A 19047-nucleotide genomic window follows, 5' to 3' on the forward strand; every position below is an offset into this window, starting at 1 on the left:
GAATGTTCATTAACGGCAGGACTTTTTTTCCGGGGAAGGCTGACGGGGTGACAGACCCCCGTTAAAGCGAGTGCATCTGTTGGTTCCAGCTGCCTGATGCGTTACAGCGCACCTGCGCACAGACAAGAGCAAGGCTTGGCTGCCGCGGTGCGCGAGCCTGCCTCCGGGCCTCCAGACGTTCCCCTCTGGGAACGCGCTGAGGGCCGCGGGTGAGCGTTACCGAGGTTTTGAGTTTTCGATCCCTGCTTCCCCAAGACACTTAGCTACGTGAATGTACGGGGCAGGGGGGCTTTCCCAAGGTGCGTGGCATTGATGGATGGGGTAACCAGGGCTGACGACAAGCTCTGGGGCCTTAAAAAAGGAAGCTTGAAAAGCTCTCGAGTGCCAATTGTCGCAGAAACATTTTTGCAACCGTGGAGAGGGCAATTTCTGTCTCTTTCCACAGAAGAGAGTATTTCAGGATTCAGTCCTGATATCCCTTGAAGTTAAAAGAAGGGACCATGAAAACAAGCTTTTGCCCGCTGCCTGCAAGAGTGTACGTCCTGGTATTGATTCAGACACACTTTCTTACTGCTTCTGCTTTTCTCTAGACGATGTGTGATTTAGATGATAGATGAGGTTTTAGGCTTTTATGATTTTGTTTCTTCTTAATCATAGAATCATCTAGGCTGGAAAAGAGTCTTGAGATCACCGAGTCCAACTGTTAAGCTAGCACTGCCAAGTCCACCACTAAACCATGTCTGTAAGCACCACATCTACATGTCTTTTAAATACCTCCAGGGATGGTGACTCAACCACTTCCCTGGGCAGCCTGTTCCATCGCTTGACAACCCTTTTGGTGAAGAAATTTTTCCTAATACCCAATCTAAACCTCCCCTGGCACAATAATACTATCTGTTGGAGCATCCCACCATTTGGGACTAGTTTGAAATGAAGTGAAAAATGCATGAACAGGGAGAGAGACATACTCCAAACACAGCAATGAACCCCTAGAGTCTCCCCCTTGTCCTGGTGTGCATTTCTGGCTGTTACTTGAGCAGTGAGGAAATTCCAACAGTGAATACGCCATATTCATCTGTGTCCACAAATGCTAGTTGGAAACCAGCAGTGATGTTCTACATCCTCTTCCTGCCCATAAAAATGCCTCCTTGCTTCCCTGTATACACAGACTTTACTGAGCGGTAGCCTGGGCTAGGTAGTAAGCGTCCCGACCCATTAGAGGCAAGAGTCAAAGCAGAGCTAGGAATAAATGTGATGTCTAGAGCTCCTGTTTTGAAGTCCCTAGTGATGCATTTCGTCCAAGTATGATGCATGAGTCAGGGAAGATGGAGGTGGGCTAAACCAGTGTGGGGGTGTGGGCCTGCTTCATTCAAAAGTTCGGGTTGTCCTGGTATGTCAGTTGATACATTCAATTTTTAAGCCGCAACTGTATGTTTTTCTATGTATGTTTTTTAAACATACATAAAGTTAAAAACCTGTATGTTTTTTATGTATGTTGCATGCAAAAGTATGCAACTTCTTCCATTTCTCATAACACAGTTTTAGATTTAAGTTCCCCAGGCTAGCAGTTTCCCTAGCTCTGTAGCCGCTGTCTGGTTCCCCTGGGGCTCTTGATCTGTGGCTGGAACTAGGGGCCACATTTTGCTGCGCTGGCTTTGTTGTTAGCTGATAAAAATGTCAGGGAAAGACAAGTTTCTGCAAGACAGACTTAGAGTGCATTAAATAAATATAAATTTTATTAAAAACACCCACATCTCAGCGTTATCAGGAATGATATAATAATAAACAGCTTTCAAATAACCTGCATTACATTACAATACTTACAGTATTTATAACCATCCTCGGATTCTTTTTATAGACATACCAAACATTTCATGAAAATGAATGAAACTAAAGTATAAAAAAAAAAAAAGTAGAACATAAGCATAGAAAATGCACACAGAAGTTCATTACCTTAGTGTCAAACTGCTAAAGTTTCCTACACAAGTTAACCGCTAGCTTTAGAAGTGAACTTTATACCACTGTGCGTCAATCAAGATGAAAAATTCATTCAAGTAAAGTTGACACCACTCAGAAGCATCTTCAAGTATGGCTATAGTCAACCTGATAATCCTATACCAGCAATTTTGTCTGCGTTGTCATTCGTTCCAACTGAGGCAGGGTTCTGTACACCAAAAATTACAGTTTGGGTATTTACAATACAAAACTGATTCACCAACTAAGCTTCCTGCTCCTGCTGCCAGCAGTTTGGCAAATGACGGTGCATGGCATATTAACCAAACATCTACTATGGATTACATGAATAATATAGGACTTAAAAAAAAAAATCAACAAAAGATGAAGATTTATAATGATTTAATTAATCTGACATATAATCATCATTAATTTTTATTAAAAGGCGAAACTTTTGTTTCAATGCAGTGGGTAAAGTCACAGACTGAGAATTAAAAAACAAAATTGCCATAATAAATATTTGACCATTAAACCCAAAGGCCTCCTTTGATTTACTCGAGTTAGGTTATGAGTCTGTTAGATAAAATTTCTTTTGACCAAACTTAATTTTACAGTATATTGCACAAGATACATCTGGGACATGGAGGTTTGCATGTTTAGGGAAGCCCTTGTACAGACTGTACCTTTTCATATTTTATTTTATTAATTACAGTATCCAAGAAGCCTTGTTTAGAGAGTGACTTGAACAACTCTAGCAAACAGTCACTTGCCAAACCCCTGCCTTACATTTTTCCCTTTAATCAGCTCAGTGCATTCTACTTTCTTTTTGTTTATTCGTTTGAAACAGGCAAAACATTCTAAATCTCTTAAACACTTTCATTACAATAAAAAGAGCTAAGGAATTTACAAAATTAGTTTTAGTTACATCAATACATGTACAAGAAAAATTAGAGAAGGGATTCAAAAGAAAAGTATTAAATCCCTGGAGAGGAGAAAAAAAAAAACAAACAAAAAGAACAAAAAACCCAATAATAATATATTTAACCTACAACAGCTTTACATACACACAGGTGACACGTTGGCATAGGAGAACATGAGCTGAAATATCCCTGAATTTTTAGAACTTAAAAAAAAAAAAAAAAAAAGTTGAAGTTCAAGTTATACTTGCTAAAATGTCAAGTATTGAGAGAGTTTTTTTGTTTTCTTTTTTTTGTATGTTTTTTTCAAAGGCTATTGGGGGGAAAAAAGATGGTATACAATATATAAACTTTCACACTCAGTTCCATATCCTATTGCCAAACTAGTGTTGAGGTATATGACAAGTAGGAACATCACTCAAACCTTTTAATGTATTTTTAGCTCACATTATGATATATTTGTAGCAGGCTGAGTAGCACCATGATGTGAATTCAGCTCAAAACCCAAATATATATAGATTTAATATTTTTACAGTACTAAAATACTAAAGCATTGCGTTAAAAAAAGTTTTGTTTACAATTTAATTTACTATACAACTCTCCTGCTTTTTTTTTTAATAGAAATTAATGATTTAAAACCACCACAGCAAGCCAGCTGCCTATTTTTTTTCTATTTAATCAACGGAATCACACAGAACTAACCCTGTTTCATTCATCTTGTGTAGGCATCGGTCTGCTCAATCTTCCTGGAAAAGAGGACGCTTGCACCGAGAAATGACTTACACCACAATGTACATAATTATCAACACAAAAGCAACCTGCCATTCAATATTTGAAGAGCATACAGATCTTTAAAAACAGCAGAAGCCCAAGCTAACTAGTTGTAGTCTGTCGCATGCTGCTAATTATTACCTGTGGTTAATATAAAATTCTTTCCTTAAAACTGTACATATTTGAGCAATGAACTTGTCATAATAATTGTAGAAAACAGTTTACAGTATAGCTGTGTGAGATGAGCACCAGAAAAACATATGTCTTGTGTACTAAAGTATTCCCTTATATCCAGTAAGCCCCATTTTTACCATAACTGACTGTATTAAAAATGGATATGTAGCCCACTAGCAGATGCACGGCTAAAACAAAAGTATTTAAAAGCTTTTTTAGTTTAAAAAAATTATCTTTGCATTTTAAAATCAAAGTAAACTCTTTTTTTTTTTTTTTTTTTAATGTCTTAGTACCTTAGCATTGTTCAAGTTGCCAAGCTTAGGTAGACAAAGTGCTTCTGAAACACTATTTAAAAAAAAATATCTCTCTATATATTTTATTGTCCTTTTCTAGGACTTGACTGGATGAGCAAAATCCAGAGGTCTTTGTAATTCCCATATGTTAAAAAGTAAGCTTATTTTAACACCAGGTAAATTCAATACATAACATGAATGAAAAGGTCCTCCCTGTTGCTGAAGAACATTTGACTACATCATTGACATTTTGTTATAAAGGCATTAACTGTTCGACTGTTAAAATAAAGACACCATTCTCTTAGATAGCACCATGTTTTTAGAATATCCAAACAAATTCAGTGTTTTCCTGTCTATTCGTTTTATACTTATCTATTTTGTTAAATAAAATCAAGAGACTAATAAGATTACAGTAAAAACTGCATGTTAAAAAGCCATAATTCCAGTATTTCAGTACATCATAGATTCAGCACCAGATGTTATTTTAAGATTCCTGCAGTTGTAATACTACAGTATTATTTTTTTTAGGGTTTTTTTGCTCCTGTTCCATGACTATGCAACCTTGATGACATTAAAAGTGGCCACAGATGTGCAAAACTGTAAGAAAAAAAAAATCCACTTGCAGATTATCTCTTTCAGTAATGGAGCCAGTGTTTTCAAATGTAAATTGTGAAACACTTTTTTGTTTTGTTTTTGTTTTTGCATAGGATGCTTTGGTCTTGTTTCCTACGTGCCATCTGTGACCACTTAAAAATCAGTGGAAAATAAGTGCGCTAGTGAGATTACCTCTTTTTGCTGGTGTGCTGAGGCTTTTTCCACTGATGAGTTTTGTAAAAACACTGTTTTCTTCTCCACTCTTGCCTTCCCCAAAACCTAGAGAACTACCCTACTGACAAGGTGTTTTTTCAAATGAGGTAACCAACAAAGGTGTGACGTTAGATATATCGGTTGTAAGGCCCTGTAACCCGTGTAAAGGCATATGGAGATGTAGTTACTGTGGAGTCTGTGGTGACCGACAGTGTCCTTTGTGCAAGAGACTTGATGAAGCGCACATACGTTGGCTCTGAGGGTTCGTGTGGCTCAGCAGGCTCCCGCTTTGCTTTTTTGCCGTAAGATTTCTGAGGCACGTAGTCTGGACCGTACTTTTCACATTCCTCTTCTTTCTCTCTTGCCTTCTCAGCCATTTTTGCCTCCCACAGAGCCAGACCGTGTTTTGGCTCGTTCATACTCTTGTGCTGGTAAAAGACAAGGGATATTCTGGTGGGATGGTTCCTGTTGGGATTTTTTAAGGGAGTCGTTGCGTGGAGCTCACGTTTTGCACACTCTATGAGAATTGACCCATGAGATGGAGCAACTGCCACTCCTCCAATTTCTGGATCCAGAAAGCTCTGCTCACTATCTGACCAGACTTCATCGGGATCCTCTGCTTTTTCTGGATTCAGCACATCAGTTTTATCTAAAGCACTCTGGGGAGTAGTCCTATCATGGTTTTGACCTGGAAGCATGTTAGACAAACCATTAACTGCATGTGAAATCATTTCACTATCCTTATTTTGGAGATGCAGTGAATTAGGAGGACCACTAAACATACTTGTTGCAGAATGGTAGTCATGTGCTAAATGTGGAGGGGGTTGCATGTGATGATGTTCACTGGTTTTACTCATGGAGGCATAATCTATGCTGGGATTACTCAGGTTAGATTTTAACCTTGAAGCAACCTCCATAAAATGGCTGTCAGCCTCATGGGTAGAGTAAGAGGAAAAAGACCCTACGTGGTGTACATTTGGTCTAATGGTGCAATTACTGAAGGAGTCTACCTGCATATTTTGGTTTCCATAATTCAAGTACTTGGGACTGAAACTCTGGTTATTCCCAAACCTATGCTGGTATAATGTTTGAATGGGTGGTAGACTTAGCTTAGACATATGGTCTTGGCTCTGGCAATTATACAAGTCCATGTGCTGATGCTGGGAAGGGTAGGAGCCCAAGTAAGAGGGGCAGTTGTCCATAGGTATATTTCCATTGCATTGGTAGGGTGGATATTGGTTATTTTGACTTAATGATCCTGAATAAGGGTTCATGGGACTGGAAGAATTCAAATAAGACCCCGCAGGCTGTGATGAGGTTGTATAGAGGTTCATGGGACTGGACCCTCCATAGGGATCTGAAGTGTATGAAGAGCTTGGATAAGCATTGGCTGGATTAGGCAACCTTACATAGAGATTTGCAGAACCTGAACCCGAGTAAGAGTTAATAGGGTTTGGCTGAGGGTTGTTAGGGAGAGTGCGCTGTGGATGTTGCTGCTGCTGCTGTTGTGCGGCTGGTCCTGAAAGACGTAAAAGATCTGTAGATGTGAAAAGAAAAACAAACACACAAAAACCAAGCTTTTTTTTAAAAAAAAACAAACAACAAATTACATAGTTTATAGACTTTTCACAATACACTTTTCTTAGAAATTTCGTAGATATGTATTTCATGATCCGTTAACAGAGTTTCCTTTTCTTGTATCTCAAATACCATCCTTTAAGAAGCTAAACAAATACTAGGGGCTACTCATTCTTTTTGGCATGTATCCAGTGAGATCAGATGCCAGTTGGCAATGGGGAAAAAGAGGACAGTGCAATCTGTTCAGTCACATGCACAAAATCCAAAAAGTTGAATCATCGTTTAAGTAGCCATGAAATGGAGCATCAAAGTGCTCCCAAACAGCCATGCACAAGGTGACCTGCTTTTCCCCAAGAACAAATAATTCCTCCCATCTATATTAATAGAACTGTCTCAAAAAAATGTCCTTAGCTTTATGTAAAAAACCAACAGTGACATATACTGTTAAAGAGAACAGTTCAGTAACAAGTGAGATTAGCCGATGACATAAGAGCAAAACCATCATTCATTAAAGCAAAATGGCATCGTTTAATGGTTACAACCCTGGTTACAACCCCCCTGGGTCATGGGACAGCTGACTTCTATTCATAGGTATTTCAGTGACCTTCTGGGTGGCCTTAGATGTATTGTTTTTCTTCTCTCTGAGAAAGTTGCTGTAACAATAAAACAGTCATGACGAACTCCTTTGCTCAGGACTCTCAAATTTACTGATGAAAACTGCCAGGGATTGTTAAGTGGATTTTTAAACTCTTACTCCACTATGGAAAAACCTGCTCTGCTTTTGGTCTTGAAGCAGAGAGTATAAATAGTGGTAAAGAAGTTAGGCTTGAATCCCCTGAAATTAGGAGGTTCCCTTAACAGTGGCAGATAGCGAGTGATGTGTAGGTCATTCTTTCTTTGGCAGCAGCATCACACACTTCTCTTCATGGCTTCTAGCACTGCTAGTCTTTTAAAGGTACTTTACAATACACCGGATGGCAAGCACAGTTTGCAAAAGTACCAGATTTCTACAGGTGTTAACTATCCCAAGGATAAATGATTTCTCATACAACTTTTTTTTTTTTTTTTTTTTGCTTCTCCAGAGTTGACCACAATTTGGCACTCTAGTATTTATAAACATACAATATTGACATTTACTTTCAAGAATTCTCTTTACTTTTTACTCTAAAATGTTCTTGGGCTGAGAATTATGGTTTTCTAGAGACTCATTATAAATGGCCCTGATTTCTAGGAAGCTTACCGCTGTTGATAAAGATCCCGATCGGATTCATGTGTTTACCTGCTAGCTGCTTTGCAGGACCTGCTGCCTCAGAGTTGCCTTGTTTGTTGCGTGCTGCAGCAGACTTATCTCTTTCAGCTTTGCTAGACCCATTCTCCAAGGACGAAAGCTTTTCTGCAGCTGCTTTCTTTGCTTCTAGCTTCCTTTGCCGACAAGTCTTAACTGGCTCTGCTAACATCCTTACTTTTCGGCGAAAGGAGGTAAGGACCTGGATGCTGCCATTCCTCTTCTTCTCTTCCTGGCCTTCAGTGCTTCCGAACTCATCCACATCAGAGACTTTGTATAATGGGAGCACATGGAGCTGCTCGTCTTCTGGTGTTTGGCCAATTTCACGATTGTCTTCTCTAGTTAGTGTGCAAACCTGTTGGAAAGGTGTGGTAGAGTAACTCTCTCAAACCAGTCTGGGAAGAAGAGATCTGAAATACTACCCTGAGTATTTTACTTACCTTGCCCTGCCACTGTCAGCATTGGCATCTGGCAAACTATTTGTAAACTGTAAGTTTCTGTGCAATTTATGCATATTACAAGAAGCCTGCAGTTTCATTTCTTCCATTGTGCTGTTGGACAGCGTTAATAGAAACAGGAGGTGTATATATATATATCTATTTCTTGTACTCATGCCAAAATGAACAATATAATTAGGGACTACCTTAACGTGAAGTGAATTGTGTGATCCACTGTACTGTGGCCAAAGAGCCACTAAACCAGTGGAACCTGGGACTTTCTACTCACCTGAAGATTTTTTTCACTGTAATACATTAGCTAGCTACGTATTAGAAATAGCCTGCAATATAACATACTGCCATTGTATTTCACACCCCTTTACAATGGCAACTTCCAGGACTTTGCAAAGGGTCAAGTCACTGTAATGTTAATAATAAGATTTATGGAAGTTACTGTTGTGTCATGCAGCATGCTCGTTGTGTTAACTCCAGCTACAACAGGTATTGGGAGGATCTCAGTGGAAAAAGATGCTGATACAGACATATTCTGCAGAAAAATCATTGCATTAGCCAGTTTTACAAAGAAAGCTCAGCTAGAAATATATATTGTATTGTGGGTGGCTGACTTGTCAATTAAGTCAGACCCTGGGAACAGGAAAAATCTAATTGGTATTAAAAAAAGTTGGTATTCTCTTTGGTTGTAGTAAGAGCTGCACTGTGAATCTAGGTAGTTGCTTCAAATTACAACCATGAAGATTACTCAAAACTGAAGATTATTCTTTCTCACGTTTACCCCAACTGTATTGTCACAGAGAACAGAAACAATCCAAAATACATTCAAAACCAGCTCGTTTTTCTGGTATCTTCTGCAGAACCTTTGCTGTACATGCCAGAGATCAGAACTGAAGGGATTAAAAGGTACATGTACAATACAAAGGATGGCAAGGCTTGCAGACTCTCTGCCCATCCCAAGCAGGAAAAAAAAATCCACAACTTCCAAAACCCTCCTGGAAAGAAGTTATTTGTTTCCACTTTTATTTTATTAGAAGATATAATCCAAAGTTTTAGGAAAAAAAAGTGTTTCAAGAGGACAAATATAAACCATTTTGTGCCAGGAACACTGAAACAGGCATTTCAGCCCTGCTGGGACCTTCTTTCCATTGTCTCCATGGTTTCTCTTTTACCAGTTCTATATTAAACCTTTCTTTAATACACCATAAGTCTCATTCATTTGAATGAAAAATTGTGTAGGGGGTAATAACTTAGCTCAATTACTGCTTAATGTTTCTTTTTTTAGCTATCTGCGTTACGCAAGTATAAATTTAAACAGACGGGAGAGAATGAATTAAATATACGTAATTAGTGCTGGAGTAAGGAGGCTACATGCATCATAGACTTACCAGTGTACTCCCATTCTGCATATTGTGCAAGTCTCTGTGAGCATGAGCACAAAAATCCAGGCAGGCAGTGACCCCTGAGAATGGGCGACCTTCTTTTAAACCCAGGCGACACTCGGGTGCTCTGTGTTCATACTCGATCTGGAAAGAGATAACAGGTATCACTGCAAATGAGCTGGATGCTCCAGTACACGGAATTAGCACCGAATGCTCCGCTGTGACAACATGCAAGTCTCCTAACATCTTGGAGGTGGCAGCGTACGGATCTTGAAGGCAAATAAAATCAAGCAATTTGATGGCAATTTCATATCCATACTCCATTACTCCATGCCTTGCTGCTTTGTTCCCTGTTACCTGCTGTCTCTGGCGTGACTGTGATATTGGCCAATAATACTTTTCCTTGCGTGTTACTTGTGATTCTCTGCCAGTGGTTGGTGTTTTCACATGACAAATGCGGTGCACGGTTTCAGCGTCTGGCACTGTAAGAGCAATATGTTTGTGTAGACTGGAAATATACCAAGCTATTAAGGGAAAATGGCTTTAGAAAACTGACTTCAGAATGACTTCATGAAAAATAATAATTTGCTTTTGGATTTGTAATATTTTGGCATGCTAAATGTAGATTTCATTAGCTTAAGTACAACTGTAACCCCTAACCAAAAAGAGAGATAATTGAGTCGAGACAGTACTTTCTACCCATGCGCTCATTATTAAGCAGCTTTACAAAGAGTTGATAATGCAACAATAAACCTTACATAAAAAGAAAGCATTTTGTAATGGAAGATCAAGCCCTAGACAAATGATGGTTTCATATTTTACTAAAAAAGAAACCATGTTTGTAAAACGCTTTGCTGAAATTCCCGAACCTTTCAAGTGAAAGAAAAAAGTCTACACTCAATGGAACTTAACGGATCGCATTTTAAGTGAAGGTGAAATTAGAAATTTTGCCAAGTCTTGATCCAAGATCACTAAAAAGATGTCTAGTTTGCTCACAGACCTTTATTTTTAAAATTTGGAATATTTACTTCCCTGGAATCTGAAAATAAAAGTAGAACAAACCCTGAAACATATAAACTACTGTGGAATTAAACGAGAGTGGTCTGAAACGTTAGCCAGACTATAATTGTCTGATTAAAGTATACTGGTCCAACTGTTCTCTGAGATGTTCCGTTGGGTCCAGTTGGAAAACAGACCCTTTCTAATTCTAGATTTTAATCCAGTAGCAATCCAGACTTGGATTAGGATAAATCTGGGAGTTTGGAATTTCTTTTCAGGATTCAAAGGGAGTTTGGTTTTAGGGCTTTTTTGTTTTAGAACCTTTTACAATACCATACAAATTAGGCCTCGATCATCTCTCTTAAAGTCACTGACAGTAGCTTGATCAGGGTTTCCCCAAAAATACAAGGTCTGCATGAAACTCCTGAAATACAGGCCAAGCTACACGCACGTCTTGTTACACAAGGTAAAAACGGAAACTTGTAAAAGCATGCGTTTTCAACAAGTGTCGGGCAGGACCATGGCTCACAGGAAGAAAAGTTATTTTGCAAATTTTTGTGGTAAAAGAAAAGCGGCCCAAGCAAAGAACCATTTTATTGTTCACCACCCCCTCATTTTTTCTTCTTTCTCTTCCTTTCTTCTCTTGCAGAATGTCTCAGATACTTGGACAGATAACCACAGCTAGTGGGCACACGGCCACAGTTTCCTCCATAACGAGTCTCCAAACATTATCTGATCAGGTAAGTTAAACTGGGTAAGTCTGTACTGAATCTGCCTACCCTGTCTAGTTGCTACTAAATATGCAGTAAAGGAGTGAGTTTTACAGCAAATAAAAAAGGACAGTTTTGCGTTAGGTTACTGTTTCTGTTACAGTTGGAAATCTGTCTTGTGCTGATTGCTACAGCATAATGCTGTCAACAGGAAAGAAAGAAGATGTCATGGTTTCCAGTGATGCTGATAGTTTGCAGGCTATAAGTTCTGTCAATGTTTGTAATGGTAGTGAACCTGACCAACAAATATGAAGGTCAATAGTTATGTGTTTGCAAGGGGCATGTTGTCAAATTTTGATGCAAGTATCTGAAAGACGTTTGGTAAAGAAATGCAGATGAGAGACAGCCACACTGGGAATCTCATAAAAGCTTTGAATGTGCTAGTTACCTGTGAATACTGCTTCACAGAAAATATGCATGCCTGATCCCCTCATGCAAGAAGGCTGGTGCAGGCACTTGTGTGCATATGCAGGGCTGAGTGTGTTCAAATACAAAACTTCACTTTACAAGCATGTTTGCAATGGCTATTTTGGTGAAAACTAAATTCATCTGCCACTTGAGCGAGCAGAACTGAAACTGTGGCTTCAGGAGTCAAGTGCAATATGATACACTGCGGCTGGCACTGTTGCCAATCTCACACCATCTTCGTGGCTGTTTTGCTAGTTTGGCTGGTGAATCATGCTAAATCCACAAGTTTGTGTTGTAGAGCTGAAGGCTTCTGCTCAAGTGTGAAGTAATCTTATTGTGTTGATGTAGGTGAAAAGATTAGTTCTATTTAGTAGACCAAATTCTGCTAGTTTTACTTTTGAAAGTATTTTAAGTGGAATTGTTCATTTCCATTTGTTTTTACCCCGATGTCAAAGGAATGCTGGCACAAAATGTACATAATGGTTTGGCACAAGGTTCAAGCATTGGGAAGTGTGGTAAAAATCAGGTTATTTGCATGACTGCTCCAATTCCTTTTTCCCCCAGCATACCTGGTTGTTATACGCATCAGGTGCAAGCTTCTTGTAGGTAGGTGCCATCAGGGTTGACAGATTCTGCAAATTGGATTCTAGTTTTTCTTCCTGTTAGGAGGTGAAATAGAGTGCAATGACATTTCCATACTGTGTGTATGGGATCTAAGAAATTAGGGTCTTTATACAATTATGTTTACACTGATTGTTGTGTAGAAGCCTAGACCGTTATCACTCTTGTTTAGACAGTAACTGTTGTGAATCTTCTTTTAATTTTACGGTTTCACAGCCTTTAAAGTAATGAAGTAGTAAAGTAGTCTAGTGTGATCCTTGCAAGAGGACATCACATACTATAATCTTAATTTGGTTTACATTAAGAATCACATCCTTCAACATGGAGATGTTTTAGATCCAAGTGTGATGATACTCATTTTTTTCCCTATTGGAGTTCTGGGAAAATAAGACTCTTCAGAAAGCTTGAGAGAAATAATATTGGAATGGTCCATCATGTAATTCTGTCTAATTTAAGAGTTTTTCACATTGCAATAACAGCACTTCAACACACCGAGTATCTTTTTATGCAGCAATTTAAAATTATTTATATACTTCAGAGAGTTCCCAATTCTTAAGCAATGAAGAATAGTGGATGTGTCTAGTAGTTGGTGATATGGAGGTAGCAATGACCACACTTCTTTTTTTCATAAGGAGAGGTACACACTCTCAAAATGAAGGGCTCTTTAAAAATGAAGTACTCTAGCAACATACTCCAAAGTTGTTCCCCATCCTCTCGGGATGAGAATCCCAAATTCAAAACCTCGCTTATATGAGGCCCTTATTTTTAATTTCAAGTGCATAAAGAACAGTGGCATACTGGAGTGGTATACTTGTTCTTAGGAGTTTGTATATTTTAGGAACGTGTGAAGAGCTGTGAAAAACCTACAGGTTTGCGGGAGACGTGGTTGGTGCATTAGAAGGTTGTATCTCCTACTATGGGACTATATCCTAGTTTGGGACTCCAAAATGACATTATGAGATTGTCAAAACTATCTTGCTGTGACCTTGTAGCTGCTGCCAGAACTTAAGAGCTTTTGTATGGCCCATAGGTTACCATTTGCTAAGTGTTACTTCTAGTTTTTATTGGTGAGGATCCTATTTGTGTTGTCTCTAAACTGTGTCTATGCTATGGGACCTAGTCCCTGGTCCGGATGCCCCCAACTTTGTGTGGGAACAAGACTGGAGGGTAAAACCATCTTCCCTGCCCAGCTCTGGCTTCCATGGGAAGTAAATCCAGGAATGCAAGTTAGAAGAGTACTCTGGTGGGCTCTGGCCAGGTATCCAGCTTAGAAAATGTAGGGGGTTTAGTGTTGCAGGCTATGAACAAGAAGGCTTTGTGCCACAGCATGATTGAAGGAGAGCTATTCTATAATTCTTGGGGCCACAGAAGAGCAGTAAATTGTAAATTTAGGGAGGTAAAATTTTATGTTAATTATGATGATATTCAAAATAGCGTGCCATTCTCAGCACAGGCCATAGGCTGCTGAAGTATCTGGTGGTCTGATCATGTGAAAGAAATGCTGAGATTTGTGTAAGACACCAGAAAGACAGTGAAAGCTGTGGACTTACATGTCAGTACACAAGCAAGGGACTAAATTTGCATGAGCTTGCCAAAAACCAGACTGGGCCATTGGAGCCTCCCAAGACATATGACGAGCTGGAGGTGTCCAGGAGTTGCTGCAGTCATAACTTCAAAGGTATCTTGTGCCTAGTCTAAGGTCAATGTTGTTGTTTGGTTTTTTTAATTTTTATTACTCATTTTGAACAGTTGCCAGTTTGCTGCAACACAGAACCCAGCCTGGAAACATTCAGTGAGGCAGGACTGTATGCAGAGTGAGTCTTCCTATCCTCCTCTTCCTATTGTCACCTCGGAGTTTCATCATGTTTGTCTCCATGCAGTCTTCTCTGGTTCCCAGTTGCAATGTTATATGCCTTCGGTTGGTAAAGCTTCCGCTCTGCCACTGGGGAATGCCCGACTGCAGGCCTAATACAGCCACAATTATTCAGGCCGTGCCCTCTCCTCTAATTGTGAAAGCCTGCAAACATGGTTTCAAGTCTCAGGGCTTTTACCAGCTGTCAGAATTTGGACAGTCAATTCAGCTGGCTCAGTGACTGGAATCAATCAGTTTTGACTGGCAGTTATTTAATTACCCTCACGTATGCCATTCAGGCAGGGCTCTGGCCTCTGGTCTCTTGTACTGTATCTCTATTTGCAGAGTGACAGAAAACATTTCCTTGCAAATGAGGCTCATTTTAGAAATGGACACCAACCTCTTTTGGGTCATCCCCCATCAGCTTAAACTTTCTTGGAATCTTGCTTCTGGCAAACTTACAACCATTGTAGTACATGCTCCAGGAGCAACCAAAGGAAAATGAAGCACCACAAGTTTCAGGGTCCAGCCCTTGACATGCGCAAGTCCGTCTAAAAAATAAGAGAATATGGCTGTTAGCAAGGAGGTGGGTCCCCCCCGGGGGGCACTCCCGCAGTGGGCATCGGCGTTCTGCCAGCGGTCTGGGGAATCGCTGGTCTTGGATCATCTTCCATCAGTAAATAGCGAAGACATGAAAGAGGGAGGCATGTGCATTATAACAGAAGAATTTATCAGAGTGAATAATTTCATGGTTGCAAAGCAGGGACTATGGAGTTTCTATGCTTCGGTGAGAAACCTGGTGTTGCTCAAAAGAGGGTATGTTTGCGTCATGCCTTGTTAGGTACCTGAACGGGGCATATGTTGATGGCACTGCAAGAATGTGGGAGCCCTCTGACAGGGGCTAAACAATCATTCCTGAAATACGACTCTACCCATGAAGCCAAAGTAACATACAGCAATAAGCTGTGTTAATTTTGGTCTAAATGTTCTTCCCTATCAGAAATACATGGGAAAATGACATAGTGCAATTTCTTTACGTTTTTTTCTTTAGGCTAGCTTCTGTAGGCTTACAGCATGATTTAGTGCATCTAGTTTTTATTTCAAGGTTGCGGTATCTGCTGTCCTGGGCCCTGCTGCGATCTCTTCCTTTAAACGTACTGAGATGCTTCACCACTCTGGGTAGATGTTTCTCCCTGATTTATAAGAACGTTTACTTTGCTTTTCTCACAAGGTTTGTGGGTTTTCAAACTGCCTGAAACAGCTGGAAAGCTTATGCATCTTTCAGGGTAATAGCACGAGCGGCGGTGCCAGGTCCGAGGCTGAAGGTGGGGCTGCAAGTTTGGCGAGCAGACCCTTTGTTCCACTTACTCTTCATTCAGGGCGCACCGCCGGTTGGTGAGCGTGCCGTACTTCCTCAGGGTGTCAGTCAGTTCGGAGTAGAGCTTGTCAGCCAGGCTGGTTGGGATTCCCTCCCAGACCAGGATGAGAATCACGATCACGGCCGTCTCACACGTGTGACCCGCTCGCTCACGCACCAAACAGAGTAGCTTTTCCTCCTGACTGCTTCTGCGGACTACCTGCATGCACAGCAACACAGCCCCCCAGAGCCCCAACACAAACAACGCGTTTCTTAATGTGAAGAGCAAGAGAATAGGAAACCGCGGCATTCGTGTGTGCGTGGGGAGGTTACTTCTACTTCTGTCTTCCTCTTTGGTTCTGGCAACTCGGTCCATTTTTCTCATTTAGTGATGTGGGCCAGGGCTACCCTTTCTGTCTAATGAACCTACGCTTGACTGATGGCATGGAAAGCCATGGTGGTGGAAACCAGCTTTGTAACGGTATCCCCCATGCTCTGATGCCCGCACAGAGCTGGATGGCGGAGACCCGCGCTTAGGGCAGGAGCGGCGTGGGGAAGACAGGCAGCCAAGGAAGGGACTAAATAACTGGACATGGGGGTTCTCTCCCTTTCACTCCCAAACTTAAGCAGCTAAACTTGCAATCAGCCAGCCACTCAGTTTTGTGACCTGCCCTTATTACATCCAAACATTACAGTGATGAGAGGAAAGTTGTAGATGTTGTTCAAATAAAAGAGTGTGTTTGCTTCTTGGTGGTTGTGCTACTGTGGGTTATTTCTGAAAAAAAGGTGCAGTCTGGCATGCATAAAGACTATAATGATGTATCAGTTCTTCCTCATCCTGTCTTTCCCTGGCCTACCCAAACCACTTGGGTAACTCGTGCCAAAGTATGACAGTGTTTGCTAAGAGGGTGTCCTAATGCCTCTCTTGAACTGGCATTGCATTTTAAAAACACCGCAGTGGTGCACTTACTGGACTTTTTTGTAAGCTAAAATTAAACAGCAATCATCAGAACGTCTCCTGTTGCGAATCTTAAATCTAAGCAAAACCGCCTCCTCAACGTTTTCATACCTTTAAGCCAAATTTTATTCTTGCTGTTCTCCACACAACAAGTAAATGGAGTGTGAGAGACAGAGGTGGGAGCAGGCTACAGGCGTCCTGTGGTATTGCTGCCGTTGAGCTATTTTAAGTTTCATAGTGTCAACTAACAGGAGGACATGTCACTGCTGTCTGCTTACATACACCATCATACTGAACTAGATTAGTCTTAACGTATGTGTACATCACTTACCCATTTAGCAATTGGACATCCTTGAGAACTTTTGCCTTCTTTCCCAGTGTAGACAACCCTCTCAATCCTTATAGCTTTACCCTTCTGTCCAAATCTTAAACAAACAAAAAAAGTACAATAAGCAGATTCATTTGGTTCTGCGTGAACGCTGAAAAGATGGAGCACATTTACCAGTCTTATCTAAAACACTATGAATTACAGGGAGGGGGGTGCAATGCGGTTTATCTTGCTGATTTTATTATAGTGGTGGATTGATACATTAAGAGAAGCAAATGTCTTTAATGCATCACGGATGAGTAAAAATTATCCATAACACATTAATATTCCCAAACCTTTTAACTGTTTCTGTAGATAATTTGCTATAGATGACATTTTGAAAAGTGGACTGGAAGTCTCTCTATTTTGGGGAGGAATTTAACATTTTACTTTAATTTCTGGCTTAAAGTTATTACTCTGAAATGTATATAATTAAGTTGTCATGGAACAGCTGGCATTCAGTAGTCACTCTATTACTTTTCTGTGCTTGTTTCTGGCTTAGATATAGTGTGAATCAGTTAAGTCATGATTAATTTGTATCATATCTATTTCCTTTACTTTATCATCCACTCATAAATTGTTACTTATTTACTTCTGCCTGACTTCTATACTGAATTAAGATCACAAGATGCCCTCAAACGATGCCATTTGTGTGTCTTTTTGTGACCAAGGTGGGGAAGCTCAGCTCTTGCTGACGCACTTATGCTGATTATATGCCATCAACGCAGAATCTAGCCCCACATGCAAGTAGTGCTGTTACCCAGAGCAAATGGGATAATGCCACTCTCCACGTCCTCTGATGGACCGGGTGGAAATACACGGCAAATGCTAAGTGAAGCAAATCTTGAATGAAGAAAAAGTGTCAGACCTGTTAGACCATTTGCAGGGATGTTCTCTGGCCAGGCCTCTCCCCAGGCTGTTGCAGCTTGGGGGGTGCCCACCTGGTGAACCCTAGAGCGCACCAGGTCTCAAGTGAGGCTGTGCGTTAGAAACCTGTGTCCGCGATGTTACGGATCCAGCTACCATGTTGACTTGGCTGCATTTCGGGGACCGGGAAAACTGCACTTCCATCACCATTTCTTGAATTCTGCTGCTCTGGCGTTACTTTTTTTTTTTAAATAATGAAGTGTGGGGACTAAATAACAATCTCCTTGTTCTTTGCCTGTTACCTATAGAGCAATCAAGATAGTTCCTTCCTGTTAGGCAGCCATGTATTGATGCCTTGAGAACTTTTGACCTTTCATCCCTCTTGTTTTTGCACTAAAATCCTGGTGATATATTTAAGAGCAAATATTTGTATTTAAACTTCTGTCCTGTAAAGGAAATGAAAAATGCTTATTTTTAGATGTGATCTCATTGTGAAATTTCAGTGTCACAGGAAATTATACAAATAAAACCATGTTGTACTACACACATTCTTGCTGGCAACTGTTAGGTCACTTCTTCCTACTTAGACTTGGATGTTAGTATAAATTTGTTTCTTTAATTAACCACATTAAAAAAAAAATTAGATCTTAACGTTTTCTATTAGTTTTCTAATCTGGATTGCAGGACAACTGTGTGGATGCCGCTATAGAAATACGTTGTACATTACACACTGGAAATGAAATGGACTTTGTCTCAAATCTTTTCAACTGTCACAAAGGAATTTGTGCCTGATGTTTGTCATGCTTGCTTTCAGGCCAAAGCTGATTTGCTTTAAAACTGGAGCAAAACTCACTGAGCATGAAGTAGGGATTGGGAAAAGGAAGAGGTAAAATGTATGTATCCACCATGGGTTCTGCAAGAAATTTGTTCTGGTATAGCTAAAATATTAACTGCAAGTCTAAATCCAAATCCTGGTTTGTTTGGCAGTGCTGATACCTTAAAAGTCAATCCATATTCCTGGGAAGACAGTTTAAAAGTGCTTCAGTTGTGATTAGTGTCACCAACTGCACACATGCTTGAGAGTATCTTTATAGTTAAGTGCTTTTTTTCACTTAGGGATACAAAATTAACTAACGAGGAGGAGTTCTGGAGTTCTTCAGTCAGGGAATCGCACAGTTCATACCATATGAACAGTTGAAAACTAGTCATTGTTCAAGTGGCTGCTGCTATACTCTGCTG

At 40.2% G+C, this 19047-nt stretch overlaps 1 protein-coding gene across 1 annotated transcript in view; it reads right to left on the reverse strand.

The window, feature by feature from the left end:
- Nucleotides 1-4083: 4083 nt before the first annotated feature.
- TET2 (tet methylcytosine dioxygenase 2) overlaps nt 4084-19047 on the reverse strand; it is a 22270-nt gene continuing 7306 nt past the window's right edge. The window contains exons 3-9 of the mRNA XM_010287203.1: nt 16906-16999; nt 15628-15836; nt 14660-14810; nt 12356-12445; nt 9616-9753; nt 7773-8133; nt 4084-6452 (exon numbers count right to left, since the gene is read on the reverse strand). Coding sequence (XP_010285505.1) covers nt 5044-6452; nt 7773-8133; nt 9616-9753; nt 12356-12445; nt 14660-14810; nt 15628-15836; nt 16906-16999 — 2452 coding nt within the window. The 3' untranslated portion in view covers nt 4084-5043. The remainder of the gene's footprint in view (nt 6453-7772; nt 8134-9615; nt 9754-12355; nt 12446-14659; nt 14811-15627; nt 15837-16905; nt 17000-19047) is intronic.

This window comes from Phaethon lepturus, unplaced genomic scaffold (genome assembly GCF_000687285.1).
Source record: "Phaethon lepturus isolate BGI_N335 unplaced genomic scaffold, ASM68728v1 scaffold6180, whole genome shotgun sequence".
In the NCBI taxonomy this organism is placed as follows: Eukaryota; Metazoa; Chordata; class Aves; order Phaethontiformes; family Phaethontidae; genus Phaethon; species Phaethon lepturus.